Source organism: Mchenga conophoros, linkage group LG22, assembly GCF_057382185.1.
Source record: "Mchenga conophoros isolate Kocher_MC1m ecotype Shallow Benthic linkage group LG22, M_conophoros_male_GT1.1, whole genome shotgun sequence".
NCBI lineage: Eukaryota > Metazoa > Chordata > Actinopteri > Cichliformes > Cichlidae > Mchenga > Mchenga conophoros.
Genome location: NC_140546.1, coordinates 17,935,725 through 17,952,773, shown reverse-complemented (window position 1 = coordinate 17,952,773; position 17,049 = coordinate 17,935,725). Strand labels below are relative to the sequence as shown.

The window sequence follows — 17,049 nt, the reverse complement described above, 5'->3', positions numbered from 1 at the left end:
AACCCATCAAACCTGCATTCACTGATTTACTCAGGTACTTGGTAAAAAGCAGTGAATGCCTGCCATGTCCATCCCTTTGTGGCCACAGTGCACTAGTGTTGAAAAATACTCCAGTAAAAGTTAAAGTAGTGATTCAACCTTTTCACTGAACTGAAAGTGGAAAAAGTATCGGCTCTGAAATGTACTAAAAATAAGAAGTAGTTCGTTGGAGGAGATTTTTACTGGCTATTTTTATACAAGCTTACTGAACATTGTGCTATATTAATGTATTAATGTAACGATAAAATAATATCAGCTTGATAATAACAGCTTGAATCATTTATGTAGAACAGGATGAGAGAAAAAGAAGAAAAAAAAAGCTCCGTTTTCTTTGCCTCTAAATGGGAAAAGGAGTCCAGTCTGAGGTTAAAGTGGAATCAAAGGGTGGGGGAACTAAAATCAGTTGTAATGGCTCAGTGTGGGGAAGAGAATCACAACTCACTTTTTACTGAGAACTTCAGTAGATTTTCTTTAAAGTATAGGCTGTGATCAGCTGACTAGCTGCTCTTTGCAGATGTACACACCTGAATTCAACCAGATGTGAGCAGATGTTTCATGAGTTGTCCTGGCTGATGCCCGTTCTCTACACTGACTGTATACCGTTCATGCTGTCTGTATACTGTGCACCAGCCATGTACTGATTTAAAAGCATGTGGGCTTACATCTAAGCTTCACATTTCCAGTTTAAAAGATAACACCGAGCAGTCCTTATTTGATTAACAAATGCAGGGAGTAAAAGCAATAAGTTTTCAGGAAAAAAAATAGTCAAGCAAAGTTCAGATACCCCAAAATTCTACTTTAGTACTACTTCTACTTCCAACTTTAATTAAAACTGATCAGTTGACAAAATCTTTATTGTTCTTGAGTGTAAATTTGTGCTTAGAAATGTACAAATAAGCGAATGTGCATAAAGTATTTTTACATGGCACAAAATGTTATGAATCTTTCAATTTTTTCACTTGTCATTGTCACTATTATTAAATCTGTGAGGTTTAACATGCAGAAAGTAAATAAATACATAGAGTACAATGTAGAAACAACACTACTGAATGAGAGCTGAAGTATTTCAGTCTCAGACATGTGTGAGTATGTAGTCAGACATTTAAAGTACAGTGATATTGTTTTTTTTTTTATCAGATGAAAAGTTATTTCAGTTGGTTGGACTTTAAGCATCTTTAGCGGTGATGTGAAATAAAACACAGTGACACTGACTGGTCTTTAATAATAATTTAAATAAACTAAGTTGAGTTAGTGGGCCATATTTTCACACTGTAGGGTAGACTGGAAAGCTGGCGATGCCGCAGAGATTATTCTTGTTCCGGGCAAGCCGAATGTAACCTCCTTCTCCCCATGCAGTTCCCCAGCTGAAAAGACAAAAACATTCACATCTAGGTTCAAAATATCGGAAATATTTTACAGGTTAACAATCGGAGGTACGTTTACCTATTTTTCACCAGCCAGTAGTCTTGTCCTCCATCTGTGCCATAGCCCACGAGCAACACAGCATGATTGATCAGCTTTGGGTTGCAGCTTGGTACGTTGTATAAACCTAATAAATGCAGGCGTGTAAGTTAAAAAAAATACATAAGGTAAAAAATATGTGGTACAGCCGGTCAGTGCTAAGGGCCTCCCAAGGGCTGACAAACCTAAAATTATAGCAGCGGTAATGTGCAAACTTTGCAATGAAAGTAGGAGATGTATGACCTCCCTGAGGGGGCTCCACCAGTTTCAAGTGAATGAATGCATGATTCTGTTTAAGCCACTTAACGAAAATCAAGAGGAGTTATCCCTCTGGGATTGAAGCCTTTTTTCTGGATCAGAGACCAGCAAATAAAGTAAAATTCACTAGAATCTCCTGCACCGTGAAGCTTTTAGCCTCCTCACCTCCACTGTACATATGAAAAGATTCCAGCATGGCATTCACGGCCACGGAGATCGGCCCCACTGATGCCAAAACTTTCTGCAGCATCTTCTCATCTCCTTCTGGAAGGACGCTGAATTTGGAACAGTAGCCAGCCCGGCCCTGGACAGAATAGCGGCATTTCCCATTCTGCAAAGAGAAACGAGACATTTATGAAAAGACAGAAGCACTGTCAGTCTTTCTGTGTTTGTCCACCCTCTTTCCTACAGTTCTCTTTGTGCGTGTCGAGGATGACCTTGTGTTCGTAGGGATAAAAGCTCTCCGAGTCAACGCCTCCGTTGCGAATGACGTAGCTGTAGGCTTTCGTGATGTAGCCTCCTCTGCAACCCAGGTTTCCGTCCTGGGTGCTGCAATCCACCAAGTTCTGCGGACTCAGGGAAACAAGTGTACCAGTGCGCTTCTTCAGCTGGCCCTCGAGAGCTCCCAAAGAGCTGAAGGCCCAGCATGACCCACACAAACCCTTAGAAAATAAAAACAGTACAAAGTGTCACTTTTGTCACGGGATCGCGTTAATGATTTTCCTTTTCTTACAACACCCGATCTCACCTGGTTTCTGACAGGACCCACCAGGCCCTCTTTCCTCCAGTCCACATTCGCAGGTAACGGTGAGTCACTCATGTCCTTAAAAGTGCCATTTGTGAAATTAACGGTCTCCTCCAGCTTCAAGCCGTTCAGATTCTCATTGATTTCCTCAGCTGTCTTGGGGGCAAAGAAATGGCAGCGGTAAATAAAATGAAAACACCATTAAATATCACCTCTGCACAACAGCATTGTTTTCACTTGACACCGAATGTATAAACACAGCACCGATCTCGGGTTGGCTGTGTGTTTGCCCTTCCAACTATCACCTCTGTCTTTGACGAAGAGCATAAAATACAAAAGGTGAACGGTCCAGCTGTAGCAGATAAGGCTCTGTGTCATTTTATCTTTCACAGCAGCTTTAAAAACAGAATCTTTCTCCTTACATGTGAGTGTATTTCAGCTGCCTCACATTATTCACCCAGGCAACTGCAGCACTCTGTCCTCTGACAGCGGGCCAAAAGCTTGCATGTGTCCCAAACATTTCTGCCAGTTTCCTGCAGAGAGCCAACACGCCACGCCCATCCAGGCTTTACCGCTCGGGCTTCCTGGATTTTTAATCAAAAACAAAACCCCTCTAACTTAGAATACAATTCCTCTCTTGTTTCTGCAGTTGTTTTTTAATATTAACAATCCATTCATTCATTTAAAATATTATCCATGCAGGAACAAGAAATCAACACTGTAACACTGACATGTTGCTCTAATATTTTAAGGTTTTTGCACTTTGTGTTTCTGGTCTTTCAATGTGCAAAACATTTGATGAAACTTTTTTCTTGAGATCCTTTTATTTAAAATACAAAGTCCACATAAAATGCAAGGTTCTCAGACATTTGCACATAAGCAAAGTATTTCATTTAATAGTTTATGCAAGTCCAACCTGAACCAGAACGGCACAGAACCAACCAGTTTGCAACCCTTATTCTATATTCTGTTATATATTTCCAGCATTACATAAGGGTACTTATGTACATAAAAATAAGCATCTTGATTGTCCAGGCTGGCCCAGCCCATACTGGATTAAATTAATCTGATTGTATGAAGGGAGATTAGAGCCGCTCTATAAGAAGCCCGCGGGGATGCAGTTTTATCTGCAGATTAACAGTGGTGGTCATTCACGTCCATCTTGCACCAGCAAAAGATCAATGTGCATGAATGCGCTTGAGGTTCTGATGGCAAACATATGGTTATGTTTACACGGTGTTAAAATGTTTGTATCCACCAGAGGTCTCTCAGATACGCTCCTGTGAGTGATCGCTCCAGTCTGGCGCTGCAATTCGTGCTGTTCAGTTTAACAGAATTGCTAAATGTTTTCAGTTTGGTTGATTCTTCTTCTTGTTGTCAAAATTTCTGCCATCATCAGCACAACTATACAATGATTTGGGAGTGTGATTTGTGTAATAGTTACATATTGGTTAATACATGAGTGAGAAAGACAAGGAGAGAGAGAGAGACACCAATCCCGTCTGTGTAGAGATTTTTGACTTTATACTCGATATGTGGCTCAAAGTGTGGCTGCAAGGCCATAATAGTCATAATATAGACTGGAGGCAACTCAACTCCCTAATATTAAAACATATTTTAAAAACTTGATATTCAAATATGTTCAAAATGTGCCCCTCAATATACTGAGATTAAAATATAACCCAGAGATTTTCCTGTGCAGGGAAATACAGGGAACAAAAATCATAATAATAACTAGACAAATTACTGTTATTATTCTGACCGATTTCAGCTGTACAGCACATGTTTGTTGTAGTGGTTTTGCCACTAAATGCTGCAAACTGAGTGTAGACACTGCAGGGTATGCGGACCACTGCAGAGCAGACTCGGACTGAGAAGGACCAGTAAGATCAGACTAAGATGGATGGTTTTTGTCAGGATGAGAAGACAAATGATGACAATGAAGTTTCTGAATGTTGTTTACAGTCACTGTATGAAACCAGCTGTGGTTAAAGTCAGCAGTTACTACCACAATCGTATGAGCGCCTATTCTGTAGTAGATCTCACTTCTACTTTACATAGAATTCATGGTAATGCCAAACCAAGTGCACCGATCCTGCAATTGTTTGTTCCTCTTCTGTCTTCTACTGTTGCTACAGCTTTGTTCAGCACTCAGATATTTTTCCTGTGGTCACTCCAGACTGCAGATAGTTTTAGATAATTTAATGCAATTCTATCCATGAGCCTTGAAGCTGTTTTAATGTTACTAATGAACGACTGCACAATAACAGATTGTTATCTAGATTTAGAAAGTTTAGACATCCTGTCTTCTCAGCAGCAGCATCCTACCATGTCAGCCAGGTGGTTCAGTCCCAGCGTGAAGCTGTGCTTCCCTGCCGAGGCTTCCTGATTGTGTCTCAACACCAAGTGCACGTTCTTCTCCCATACTGCCCTCCTGAAGTCGATCTCGGTCTGAAACACAAATCCGCGCTGTCTCATTCAAACCTTGCCAGAATATGTGGTAACAAAGACAAAATGTCTGTTTAAGTCCTACCTGATTATCATAAACTTTTCCATGTTTGGTTTTCCACTCTTCCCACAATTTGTTCACAGCGGGCGAAGAACAGGCGAGGACCACGAAGGCCAAAAGCAACACAGCACACAAAGTGTGCATACTGAAAAGGAAGGGGAAAAAAGAAAAGCAGATGTAATCCTTGTTTAATCAGCTAATCACTTCAGTAGTTCAGTTCAGTTCAGTTTATTTTTATTTCAAACATATAGATTCACCAACATTTCATAATATCATTCCATGCAGTTGTTTGAAAAGGAGTAGGCAAAAGTATATACTTATTTAGCCCTACCCCCTCTCAATCATTTCCTCATGATCTAAATTTGAACAACAAAACTTCAACTTAGGCAACTTGGATTGCATTTTGAAATTTCAGTATCTAACTTTCTGTGATTTGGTGTGCACCTGAGGTTACTTTTGGTCTAAAAATGTTGATAATGATAATGTTTAGGAATAATGCAGTAAAAGTATTTTCCTTTAAACTGAAAGATGTGAAAAGTTGGAGCTCTGAGAAGATCTCGGCTCAGGTTTACAAAACTCTACAAGAGAGTCCCAGTATAAACAGTGCGGGAATGTATACAACTCAAACACAGAATGATAAACTCCAGGTTTCTGTCACCACTGAGCCTGAAAATGGTCACGCAAACATAGTAACTCTTTCATACATGAATTATGACAACCTCAATCAGGATTTTTAGGCATCTTTAGGCATGAAAAGATGACTAAAAATCCTGATTGAGGTTGTCATAATTCATGCATGAAAGGGTGAGAAAACAAAAATTACAATGAAACATGTCATACATCTATAGTAGCATTAAACGACCAGTGGGTGGCAGGGTAAGGAGTGGCACATCAGTGCCCGATGTAGTGCTTTATGTGCAAGTATACCATCAACACTGACACAAATACAAGAAATCAGCCTTTGAATAGCTGTCCACTGTAGTAACCACTATGCGTGAAAGGGTTAAGCATGATTAGCATTCAGTGCACAAAACCACAACACTGCATTTGCAATGAAACACAGTCTGTAAACAAAAGCAGAAGAGCCTGTAAACATGATTCTCATCTACAGAGCAGACGTCTGAAGATTACTCCATCGCAAAACAGAGAAGTTCAAGCCGTAATCTCTTACTGTAATCTCCCAGCTTCTTTCTCAGTAAATCTTTTCCGACACCATATGATTATTCGCTTACATCCATAACCTTAAACAAGCCATTAATTTAACAAGACGTGTAAAAAGAAAAGAGTCACACTCACCTTGTTGCAGAATGACTTCGCCCAGAAAGACAAGTTCACCCGGTTTGAGCACGCTTAGATCTTCACGCCTAAAAAGAGGAAGTTTTATTTCCTGATGCGAGCTTTTATGCATCTGCTCACTGCCTCGTCATGTGAATGTAATTTACGACCAGCTGCAACCACACAAACTAGGCTTCCCGTATGAGAGTTGCACATGGTGAAAGTTAAATGATGAAAATACCCCTGCGTGTGGAGGGAAATACGTGCGAAATGAAAACGTTTCAGAATAAACTGATAGAAATGAAACTGATTTTGTAGTTCAGGGAGATTTTTTTATAATTAATCACGACTTTGAATCATATTTTGACGTACTGTAGCTGTTAGCTGAAATGAGAAAAGGGCACATGAGCTTAATTTATTATTCTGCCACAACCAAAAGCAAAATCCAGATTTACTGCCTAATGATGCTAATTTAAATCGAATTACACAGGGTCAGAGCGAGTCTGTTTTGAAAGCTGCAGTTTAATCATCAGGGCTTTTTGCCTTCAAACATGCTGTGGATTTGTAGAAAACTAAAAGAGGCGTATTAAAAAATGCTCTTTCTTTCTGGATTCTTGTTTTGAACGTCAAGCCAGAACTCTTGATCATTCTTGTTCAAATGTTTTTCTTTTATTCTTGAATTTGACGTGAACTTCCTCACGTCTTGTTTTTGTATACAAGTGGAAACAACCACCGGATGCACCATGATCCAGTCATTCAATCTGATGTGGTCTGTGTTGTATCTGTGCGGGTCTCCAAAAAGTATACTGGTCCTTTCAGTGCAGAGGAGCAGCTTCTCTACTCTGACATGCAGCAGCCATTCATCTAAAATGTGACTTTTTCTAACAACTACTGGGATACAAAAGAGAGAAGAGTTGTAAGACTACCACAAATAACCGCAAGAAGATGACAGGTTCTCCTTTTCCTCTCATGCTTGTTGTATTTACTTCTTGAGTGTACTTGGTAAAGTTGTATGTAAATAAAGCTGTGGATTCTTAGCTCTGACAGGTTGGGGAATCAATCCCAGCAAGAAAGACTGATGGATCAGCCGATCAGTGAATTCCCTGCTGCACATCCTGCTGTCAGATCTCATGGGGCATGCTGTTTGATCCATTTTAGCTTGCAAGTAGTTGCCTCTGCAAGACACTTTGCAACCCACCCAACCTGAGCTTCTCCATTTCAGGCTGCTTATGCTTCTTCTGTGAGGTGATCCTGTTGCTGACTTTTGAATGTCCAGAAGCCATACAAGAAAAAGTAAATTACTGAATTGCTTCATTCACCCAGTCACACCCACATTCATCCATCATCATTTTTTTCTATACCTAACCACCTTGTTTAAGATTCATACACACACTTTTATATAGGCAGCCCAGGGTACAACATCGAGCACACTTCGACATATAGACGAGAAGAGCCAAGGATCAAACCTTCAGATTAGTAGAAGACTGCCTCTTTCTGCCTCCTGAGCCACAAACACATTTAGTCCTTATTACATCTTGAACAACACATTATAGATATGTTTTTCATGGTTCTTGGGTCTAAGGTGTCCACTGCCTAAGAGGCATTTTAAGTGCATTTTCAGAGATGCAAAAAGGGTCAATGTGAGACCACAATTTAAAACAAACATAAAAAGGAAAAAAATCCACATAGAATTTTTTTTATATGTTAGTGTGCTCTGCTTATTTTTGTGCATTGACCAATTAAAGTGTTATTAGCAGATGCGAGCTGATGCTGTTGATGATTGTACATTTGTTGGTAAATAAATAGCGTGCCACAAAATCCTCTTAAGAAGACAAACGGATCAGAATGTAAAGAACAGATGTGAGCTGATCATCATCGACTGAATAAGTGGATAGTAAACCAAGAGAAGAGGGATTAGTGGTTTGGAGACTGTGGCTATATACCGTGATCTGCTGGTCACCAAGTTTTTAGCCGTCTTCGCTCTCATTTCCTGTCAGCTTTCTGTACAATATTGTAAAAACCCAAAGGCATGGCAGCGGTCTGCACAGCGGAGAGCTGCAATGACGAAACTATATGAAGAGAACTGGACAGAAGGACATTATGCAACGTGGAGATCTGAGGTGGCCTTTGCTATTTTTGGTCTCCATCTCTGATCCGGCCTCTTCCTGAATGCCCGGTTGGACGGAGATTTGCTGATGAATGCAGGTTCCTTAAGGTAGCAGATGGTAAGTTCCTGACTCAGCACAAGCTCTTCTTCGTTGGTGATTGTGCATGTTTTGCATCATTACATCTCACAATCATGCAGCTGAGCGGAGAGGGAATTCAACCCCCGACTCAAACACCTGATCGTTTTGTTGGCTTTCGCTGAATCCGGCGGGAGTGCTTTCAAATTTCAGCAAGTTCTTTGCAAAGTACAATTAAGAGTGAGGGCAGCGTAGGTGGCTGTTAGCAACTAAAACTCAAAATGCAGAAAATCATTTACACCTGTTATGTTTTCCCAGTTTACAGTCGATTAAAGGAGATTTATTCAGTTACAGAAGGGAAAGGAAAACAGTCGAATCATCTTGCCTCTTTAGCAAGTTTAAATCAGGGAACATGTTATAGTCCACCTCTAATAGTTAACACCAAATAATGATAATAATTTTGAATCTGCTTCTCTGGCTGCTCGGGAACCTGTGTCACTTCTCATTTTCAGTCTAGCCCCTCCTAAACAATGCAGAACAGCTTGTTATGTAATTGAACCGACCATTGAAAAACAGGATTTTTATAATTATAGTGAGACTATAATTAGTTTATTAAATCTAACCATGCAAGTGTCGATTAGTCTTAATTATTGGTTCAATAAATGCATTTAGCTGCTTAAAGTCTCTGCAGAGCTTTTTCTGTTTTGGACATGAAACAGTTGTTTACTGTGATGATGATATTGCTACACTAGTTCTTCGTACTTTCCCGCCTGGTCCCAAAATTTAGCTTCTACCACACTTATAAACAGAAATGACTCTGTTGTTCCAGATCACACTAAACACTTCTCTAACCCTACACGGGTTACTTCAAAAAACGACTTATATACCCCCTGGGATAATTATTGGAGGTCAAGTAATAAATAAAATAACTGAATTAGGAAACACTTAATGTGGGAACTTGATCAATGAAACATTCAAGATGACAATCTTTACTGACATACAAGCAAGCAATGTATGGAAATAAAAACACAGACCTTTGACTTTCGATTCAAAGTCTCACCAAAAATCAAAAATAAAATTGAACTAGTTTTTTCTACATATTCTAAGGCCAAAAAATTGGCCAACATAAACATAAAAGGCAGTGAGAGATAAACAGTTACACAGTTTCTTCTGGATTTTAAGCTGTAATATCACGAGACGTTCTGAACTAAGTCAAATACCAGAAAAAAACATTAAAATTTAAATTTTACTCTTAGATTTTAATTGGAATTTAAGGAAAATGAAAACCTCGGTTAAGTATTGCCACCACGGTATGTAACATCTAGCACTGCTGCCTCACAGAAACAACATTGTGCCTCATGGCTTTAGCTCCACATGTGAGGAAAAAAAATAATCCTTGTGTTCGAAGCAGCACGCAAACATCAGTCCACTGTATGAATGAATGGGAAATTACATGAATGGGCACCTTATTCATACTTTTGTAGCCTGCTTTCTTTGAAAGGCCTGCTTTTCCCGCTTTACATTAACATACAAAATTGTCTCCAGTTGTCAAGACAACAACTTAAAAGACAAAGCTCAAGGTTGCAGTTTAGTAACAGCAGCAGTTACAGTCCTGCTTGTTACAATAAACCTGATTTTCTAAGAGTGGCCATACAAGGTTTGGTTGATTTGCTGAGTTTTTGAGTCAAACTTGCATTAAATTTTAATACTAAGCTGTACATTTACATTTCCCACCTGCTAGAATGATATAGTGTGATACAGGGAACAGCTGTGGGCAAACTGAGTCTGATGTGGAAAAGAAAGCATGGTCATTACACCGTCTCATGGACCTTGACCAATCAACTGTTAGAAATCCCACCTTTCCTAATGTCCCTCCTTTTTCAGGAGTCTTACATTAGTTTTAAACTGGATGAACAGCCACAGTGTTACAACTACAGAGGAACTTGTGGTTAATGTCTTAATCAAACTTTTAAGAAGCCTCCGATGGGGCAAAAGAGTTAAAAAGATATTCCTTTATTTCCAAGTGTGAGTGCTGAAATTCATCCCCATCTGGTGTTACACATAAATCTCTGCATTTGGCTGACCTGTGCCTGCCTCCCGTCATCCAGTGCACTGTGTTGGATGGAGTCCAGGAGCTAGTGCATATAATCCCCCAGCATGCACCAAGCGCCCGCGCGTCCGCAGCCAGGTTGTTGTTGCCATGAGGACAGCGGAACAACAGGAGGACTGAGCTACTGCATCGCGCTTCCCTCAGAGTTTCAGTTTGAGGAATGGGAGCATGAAGCTTTTTTTTTTGGTGATGTGTTTGATTGCTCCGGGAAGTTTCTTGGTACATTTGGATTGGATTTTTGATCAGCACTGACGTAAGGAGGAACTGATAGACTGGCACATCTACTTTGGGTTTTTTTTAGTTCTGTTTTCTTCTATTGGTATAAAAGTAGAACAATATAAAACAGAACAATAAAAAAAAGAACAAAGAGCACAAGAAAAGTCATTTGCATGTAAAAATGGAGCTATTACAATGATGAACCCATCAGTCTGAAGAGAAGGTGAGTTGGCTGCTTGCTTTTCCTTTGATTTCTTTACAAACTACTGCAACTCCCTTTTTTGCACCACCATCCTGAGTTTTTTAAACTGCCAAGGCACACCTGTAAACTATTCTCAGTCTCAAGCATGTGCCCTCCCAGAGGAATTCAGGAGGAGTACTCCTCCGTGATTCAATGCCACCGGGAGCTGCCGTCACCACCAGCAATCAGACTCCGCTCCCAAGATCCACGCAGACACCAGTGCTGATGTAAAATTACCTGAAAAGTAGATGCATGCACTCCACTGTGGCGTCTTTATATGGATGTATCATGTGGAAAATGACTGAGGAAATTCTAAGAAAGCAAAGATGACAAGAGTAAAATCAGGATCAGAATCAGCAGGAATGTGAAAATCAGTGCGGCAAATGAACCTTTTTAGGTCCAGCACATACGAGTACTTTCTTATCTGCAGTCACTTTTGTGAGAGATGTCACAAACATAATGGACATCGTTCTTTCTTTCACACCATCTCTTCTCTTACATGTGCCACGCTCTGTGCAGCTCAGCACAACAACGTGTGAGCCGAGCTGCCAAAACAGAGGGTGGCTTCACACTTGAAGGTGTTGCTTTTTTATCTCTCTCTCTTTCTCGTGCTCTTGGGAATCCAAACAGCACATTTTCTGATGAGCTGCAACGTTCGTCGTATTTACCGACGTGCAACCAAAGTTTAACAGGAATACAACTGTTTACATGTTCACATGTTCAGCCACAGAGCCACCATTATGTGTTTACTGGCAACACATTAAGACACTACCTTGGCAATACTTATGCACCAAGCCTGTGGACAGTGTTTCCTCTAGGCACCGAAATGCTTTTGCTTTTTCCGCCACCTACTGGCGGATGTGGCAAAGTAAAATAAAAATACATAAAACGAGCTTATGATGATTTGAGATTGAAAAAATTTTAGTAGCTGTAATAGGCGTCCTTCCAGTCACGCATGTCTCTGTTATGTGATCACAGTTCTAGGAATAATAAGATCATGACCTTTGTTTTCCATAACTACTGGCACTATGTTTGCTACTGTCTTCAATTATGTAATGTCTGATTGACAACCTTTGCACAGCAGACTATTGTATTTTCTGTGTTTTGTGAAAGCTTTGCGAGACTTTCTGTTACAAACATCTTAAAGAAAATTATAAATAATCAGAATTATTTGTGATCCATAATTCAGCGGCTCTGAACTTTACTAAACCTTTGCCAAAAAAAATTAAAAAGACACTGACGTAAAGTACAGCCACCTTCTAATCAGCTTTCACAAGTCCTTCTTTACAATCTTTGTAAATAATAAACCTTAAATGAGTTCCATCATTTGTAGAAACTGAAGAATGTGCACAATAATAACAATAATAATAATTTAAAAATCTAAAATAGTCATTGTAATACTGGCCAGGGAGTATGTGCTACTCTCACATTATAATCTTGCCCAGAGAGGCATGTAACCGAGGAACTACAGATAACTCTCGTACGTGATGCCTCATGTGGTGCCGGTTTACTCTTTCTCCCTCTATCCACAAAAATCAAACAAAAACAGTGAGCGTGCAATCTGCTCTTGTTTTTCTGGTTGTAATTTATTCCGAGTAGAGCTTTGAAGCTGAAATAAAATTATCCACAGGACTGCAGCCTCTTAGAGGAGAGGTGCACCGTGCTTTTGCACGAGCAACCTGGAAGGGGCAATTCAGGTCAGCGTGATGCAACTTTTGTCTGGTAACACTCAACAGATAAAGGAGAAGCGGTGAAGCGATAATCTCATACAGAGATGGATTCTGTTGAATGAACTGCAGTATCGGTTCACCGAGAAGTTAAAATCTTAATTTAATATCTTTATTTTGTCGTTGGTTGTTCACATTAGAGGAGAATGTGTTTCTTAAACTAATCCACAGTGTGGAGGTTTGTCCCTGAGCTTTGAGAACTGTAACAAAATAATGAGCTCAAATTTTCAACTCCCAGCCTCCCTCAGTGAATCGCTCAGGTGTCGAGGTTTCAGACGGATGATTTTGGAGAGCACTTCAGATGTGAATCTGGCTTAAATGTCACATCAGTGAGGATAAAGGAGAAAAATGATGAAACTGATGAATGAAAGGTATTATATGAGCTGAAATTATTAACACTTAAAGTCAGTCAAAAGCACATTTCCCAATATTTGTAGGTCTACAAATAAAGGAAACTCTATCAGAACACATGAGGTCCTGTAAGGTATATTTTTAAATCTTGTGTGAAATAAACGACAAAATATCACCTTACAAGGCTTCAGGGGTACGAGCTGTTTCCATATACACCTCCTGTTTGTCAAGCAAAAGGATCACATTATTAAATAGTGGGTTTAGTTATGATTCAACAAACTTTTGCCACGTGTAAGAAATTGTTATTTTTCTATATACATTAAAGGTCTTTGTTTAATGTTATTATGGCTTGGATTTAAAATTATAAATCTTTTTCTCCACATTCATCTTTTTTGGCTTATCTAGTCAAAATGCATGATCATGCAGGAGAGATCATTTTTCCCATAGAAGACCACAAATCGTATTAATTGTGTTCTCTTCATATTTGGGGGAAGGGGGGGGGGGGGGGAGACGGTGGTGGTGTCTAAAACGCTTAGACAAGCAAATTAATAAGTGCTTGGCAACCATATTGCCACATAACTGAGGATAAGTGGCTTCTTTCAGCATCGTGACTGAATCAAATATTCACATTTGCTGTTTATCCTAATTAGAGCCATTTAGTTAATCTTCTAGAGAGGAAGCTGGAATGGAGATGAGCAGAGAAAGAGCTGAATATCAAGTTTTATTAAAAACACACACACACACAAACAACAAAAACACAAAAACTGTTGGAGCCCGCCTGACACTATACTTAATGTTGTGTAGGAACAACGTTAAATCTTTTAGCCATGGAATTATGAGAGTGGGGAAGCTTTGTCTCCTTCCACTGAAGTGGGGCACTTTAATACTTTCCTTGTTGGTGTAAATTCTCCAGGCACATAGATCTCAAAGGGCCTCGGGAGCTTTAGAGAGTAAATCAAAGAATGAGGATCAAATTAACATCTGCCACATTCATCGCTTGTGTTAAACAGGTTTTGTAAATTAAAGTGTATTGTATGTAGAGTTTAAACAGATTTAAAGTCAGACAGGCATTAGATAAAGTTAATTTAACCCCATCAATGGATCTCTGCCACCATCCATCTGACAAGTTGACACCCAATTCCTCTTTGCTCTATTCCTAACTGGCAGTGGTGATACAAAAATAATCATTTACGAGTAAAGAAATGTATACAGAAAGACCCGTGACTCCTTTCACCTGTGATTCACTTTATCTATCTCCTCACTCGTGCACACAGGTCACCAGATGTTCGAGAGGAGCGCCGTCCACCAACGGCTGTGCTGGGGAGCTCTCTACCTGTTGGCAGCAGGGGTGGCACTGACATCTGAGACGCGTTGGCTGTGTCCGCCATCCTGCCACTGTAATGCTACGGTGCTGGAAGTCAACTGCTCTGGTGGCCAACTTACCAGAGTTCCTGATGGTCTCTCCCAGGAAGCCAGGCTGCTAAACTTAACCCACAACACGCTTAAGACTTTGGTGCGTCAGCAGTTCCACACGTTGACACAGCTGTCGGACTTGGATTTAAGTGACAATCTTTTGGTAATAATTGAAGTGGAAGCCTTTCTTGGCTTGCAGAGTCTGAGAACTCTGCGCCTTTGTCGCAATCACCTGACGATTATCCCAGTGGGAGCGTTTGCTGGCTTAACAAACCTCCAGTTACTGGATGTAAGCAGCAATCAGCTTCTTGTTTTCCTCGACTTTACTTTCAGTGAATTAACTTCCCTGCGGTTCATGAAAGCTGCAGATAATGACTTGGTTTATGTCTCTCATCAAGCTTTTACAGGACTAATCAGTCTGCAGGAGCTGCACCTTGATGGCTGCAACCTTACTGCTATGCCAATGGAAGCGCTCACACAACTTAGCGTGCTGAGAAGCCTTAGTTTTCACCGACTGGGCCTCACTACGCTGCCAAACTACTCTTTCCGCCACCTAGTCCACCTAAAGGAACTTGTCATTTCTCATTGCCCCTGGCTGGAGAGTCTGTCAGGGAACAGTCTCTTTGGCTTAAACCTCACATCACTAACCATTAAACACGGCAACCTAAGTGCCTTCCCCTACATCCCCTTACATCACCTTGTATATCTCGTATACCTTGACCTTTCTTTTAACCCCATCACCTACATTCATGCAAACCTTCTCGGAGACTTGCTCCGGCTCCAAGAGTTACATCTTGTTGGGGGATCGCTGCTTAGGATTGAAATCGGAGCATTCAGGGGTTTGGCCCACTTCAGATTGCTGAATGCATCCAGAAACCGTCTTACCACACTTGAGGTTGGAGCTTTTTATTCAGTGGACACCCTAAGAACTCTGGGGCTTGATAACAACCCACTGGCATGTGACTGCCGTTTGCTTTGGGTGGTGCAAAGGCGACTATACATGGACTTTGGTGAAAGTCCGCCAACTTGCATTACCTCAGTCCAGCTGCAGGGCTGGAATTTTCTGGATTTCCCTGAGGTTGAGCTGCCAGATTTGCTTACCTGTCGGCCACCTCGAATTCTTAACCGCAAAGCTCAGGTGATGAAAGTAGATCAGGGACACACAGTGGTGTTTCACTGCAGTGCCGAAGGTGACCCTCTGCCATCTGTCAGATGGCTAAACCCACAGCTAAGATCTTTATCACCCATCGGCAGAGTACGAGCTCTGTCCAATGGCTCGCTGGAGGTTCGCTATGCTCAGCCTCAAGATAGTGGCAAGTATCTCTGTGTGGCATCAAACGCAGCGGGAAACGACAGCCTGCCCATTAGCCTTCATGTCCAAACCTTTCCATCATCTTCTAAGAAACCATTTCGTCTTAAAGGTTGGTCTGCCTTTCCATCTGCTGCTCCAGGTGTGAACGGAAATCAGAAACTCAATTTTGATGTAAAGACCCTACTGATAGCAGCAACCATAGGGTTTCTCTCGTTTTTCAGCTCTGTGAGTGTTTGTTTCATTTTCATGTTCTTCTGGAGTAAGGGCAAAGGTCAGATAAAACACACAGCCACAATCGCGTATGTGCCACGAAGCGCCATGTCGAGCAGTAATGGAGGGACAAGCAGCTATATGGAAACGGGGAGGTTTACCATGAAGCTGTTATGAGTCAATAAGCAAAGAATATATTCACCTGATATTAGTAGGTATCAGTGAATAAACTGCAAGATGCTTCAATTTATTTGTTTTTTGCTTGAATCTGATAATAATGAGCATGTTGTCTTAATTAATAATATTTTAAATTGCATTTAAGAAATGTGACCTGACAAACCATGATCATGTTTATCTTGCAACACAAAAAAATAAGGAAATGAGGATAAAATAAATTAAAGAGTAAACTTAAAATAACAATTACATTGGACTTCAGGTGGACTATTTGGACTGATGAGATATGGAGAATCTAACAATAGCGGTATTAACCTTATATTAAGGTTAATGTGCAGTTTATTATGCAGCTTCTTTTCTGTAGCATGTGATCTTTTCTTGATTAATTTCTGCACTGTTTATTATTTAATAAATGTGTGAAATGCAAGTTGGTTGTTTTTTGTTTTTTACATTTTTCTATCCAAGAACTTACAAAAATTAAAGTGATTATGCTTTCACAAATTTGGTGTACTTACTTAAAACTTTACAGCACTACAGCATCCAGTGAGGAGCAGCACACACAGCACTTGGTTTAATGCGTCTAGATGTGAACTGCAAGGTTTAAAAAAATCTCCATAAGCAGTTTTGTACTTACATTGTGGGCGAGTAGACCGTAATACTTATCTTACCTTCACCGGTGAGTGGAGCTGGCTGCATTAACTGACAGCTAAAACGGTAAGGGGTGGATATAACAATAAACAAATATAATAAATAAATGCGTAATAAATAAATGACTTTAACAGTAGATAGAGACTGCTGAGTAGTGCAGTCATTATCGTGCGCTAA

General features: G+C 40.3%; 2 protein-coding genes across 3 annotated transcripts; one reads left to right on the top strand and one right to left on the bottom strand.

The window, feature by feature from the left end:
* Positions 1–890: 890 nt before the first annotated feature.
* Positions 891–17,046, bottom strand: LOC146549250 (cathepsin K-like). 2 transcript variants are annotated; one of them, XM_085261956.1, is made up of 10 exons: positions 16,893–17,046; positions 16,740–16,815; positions 6,309–6,376; positions 5,037–5,157; positions 4,832–4,954; positions 2,507–2,659; positions 2,196–2,420; positions 1,924–2,089; positions 1,483–1,588; positions 891–1,403 (listed from the first exon to the last, which is right to left on the bottom strand). In XM_085261956.1, the coding sequence occupies exons 4-10, from the start codon at positions 5,154–5,156 to the stop codon at positions 1,304–1,306; spliced, it is 993 nt and encodes a 330-aa protein (XP_085118082.1). In that variant the 5' UTR covers position 5,157; positions 6,309–6,376; positions 16,740–16,815; positions 16,893–17,046; the 3' UTR covers positions 891–1,303. The 2 variants fall into 2 exon arrangements, with proteins under 2 accessions (XP_085118082.1, XP_085118083.1); XM_085261957.1 differs by lacking the exon at positions 6,309–6,376.
* On the top strand, positions 10,657–16,651 carry LOC146549251 (leucine-rich repeat and immunoglobulin-like domain-containing nogo receptor-interacting protein 1). Its single transcript, XM_085261953.1, has 2 exons — positions 10,657–11,019; positions 14,390–16,651. Exon 2 carries the CDS (start codon positions 14,398–14,400, stop codon positions 16,225–16,227), a length of 1,830 nt encoding a protein of 609 aa, XP_085118079.1. The 5' UTR covers positions 10,657–11,019; positions 14,390–14,397; the 3' UTR covers positions 16,228–16,651.
* Positions 17,047–17,049: the final 3 nt, after the last annotated feature.

Excerpts from the sequence above, each read along its gene's own strand:
- LOC146549250 (XM_085261956.1), bottom strand. The coding sequence starts at position 5,156 with ATGCACACTTTGTGTGCTGTGTTGCTTTTGGCCTTCGTGGTCCTCGCC. Across the intron at positions 2,090-2,195 it reads TTTATCCCTACGAACACAAG|AATGGGAAATGCCGCTATTC; the intron begins GTCATCCTCGAC and ends TTCTCTTTGCAG. Across the intron at positions 1,589-1,923 it reads TTTTCATATGTACAGTGGAG|GTTTATACAACGTACCAAGC; the intron begins GTGAGGAGGCTA and ends TGCATTTATTAG.
- LOC146549251 (XM_085261953.1), top strand. The coding sequence starts at position 14,398 with ATGTTCGAGAGGAGCGCCGTCCACCAACGGCTGTGCTGGGGAGCTCTC.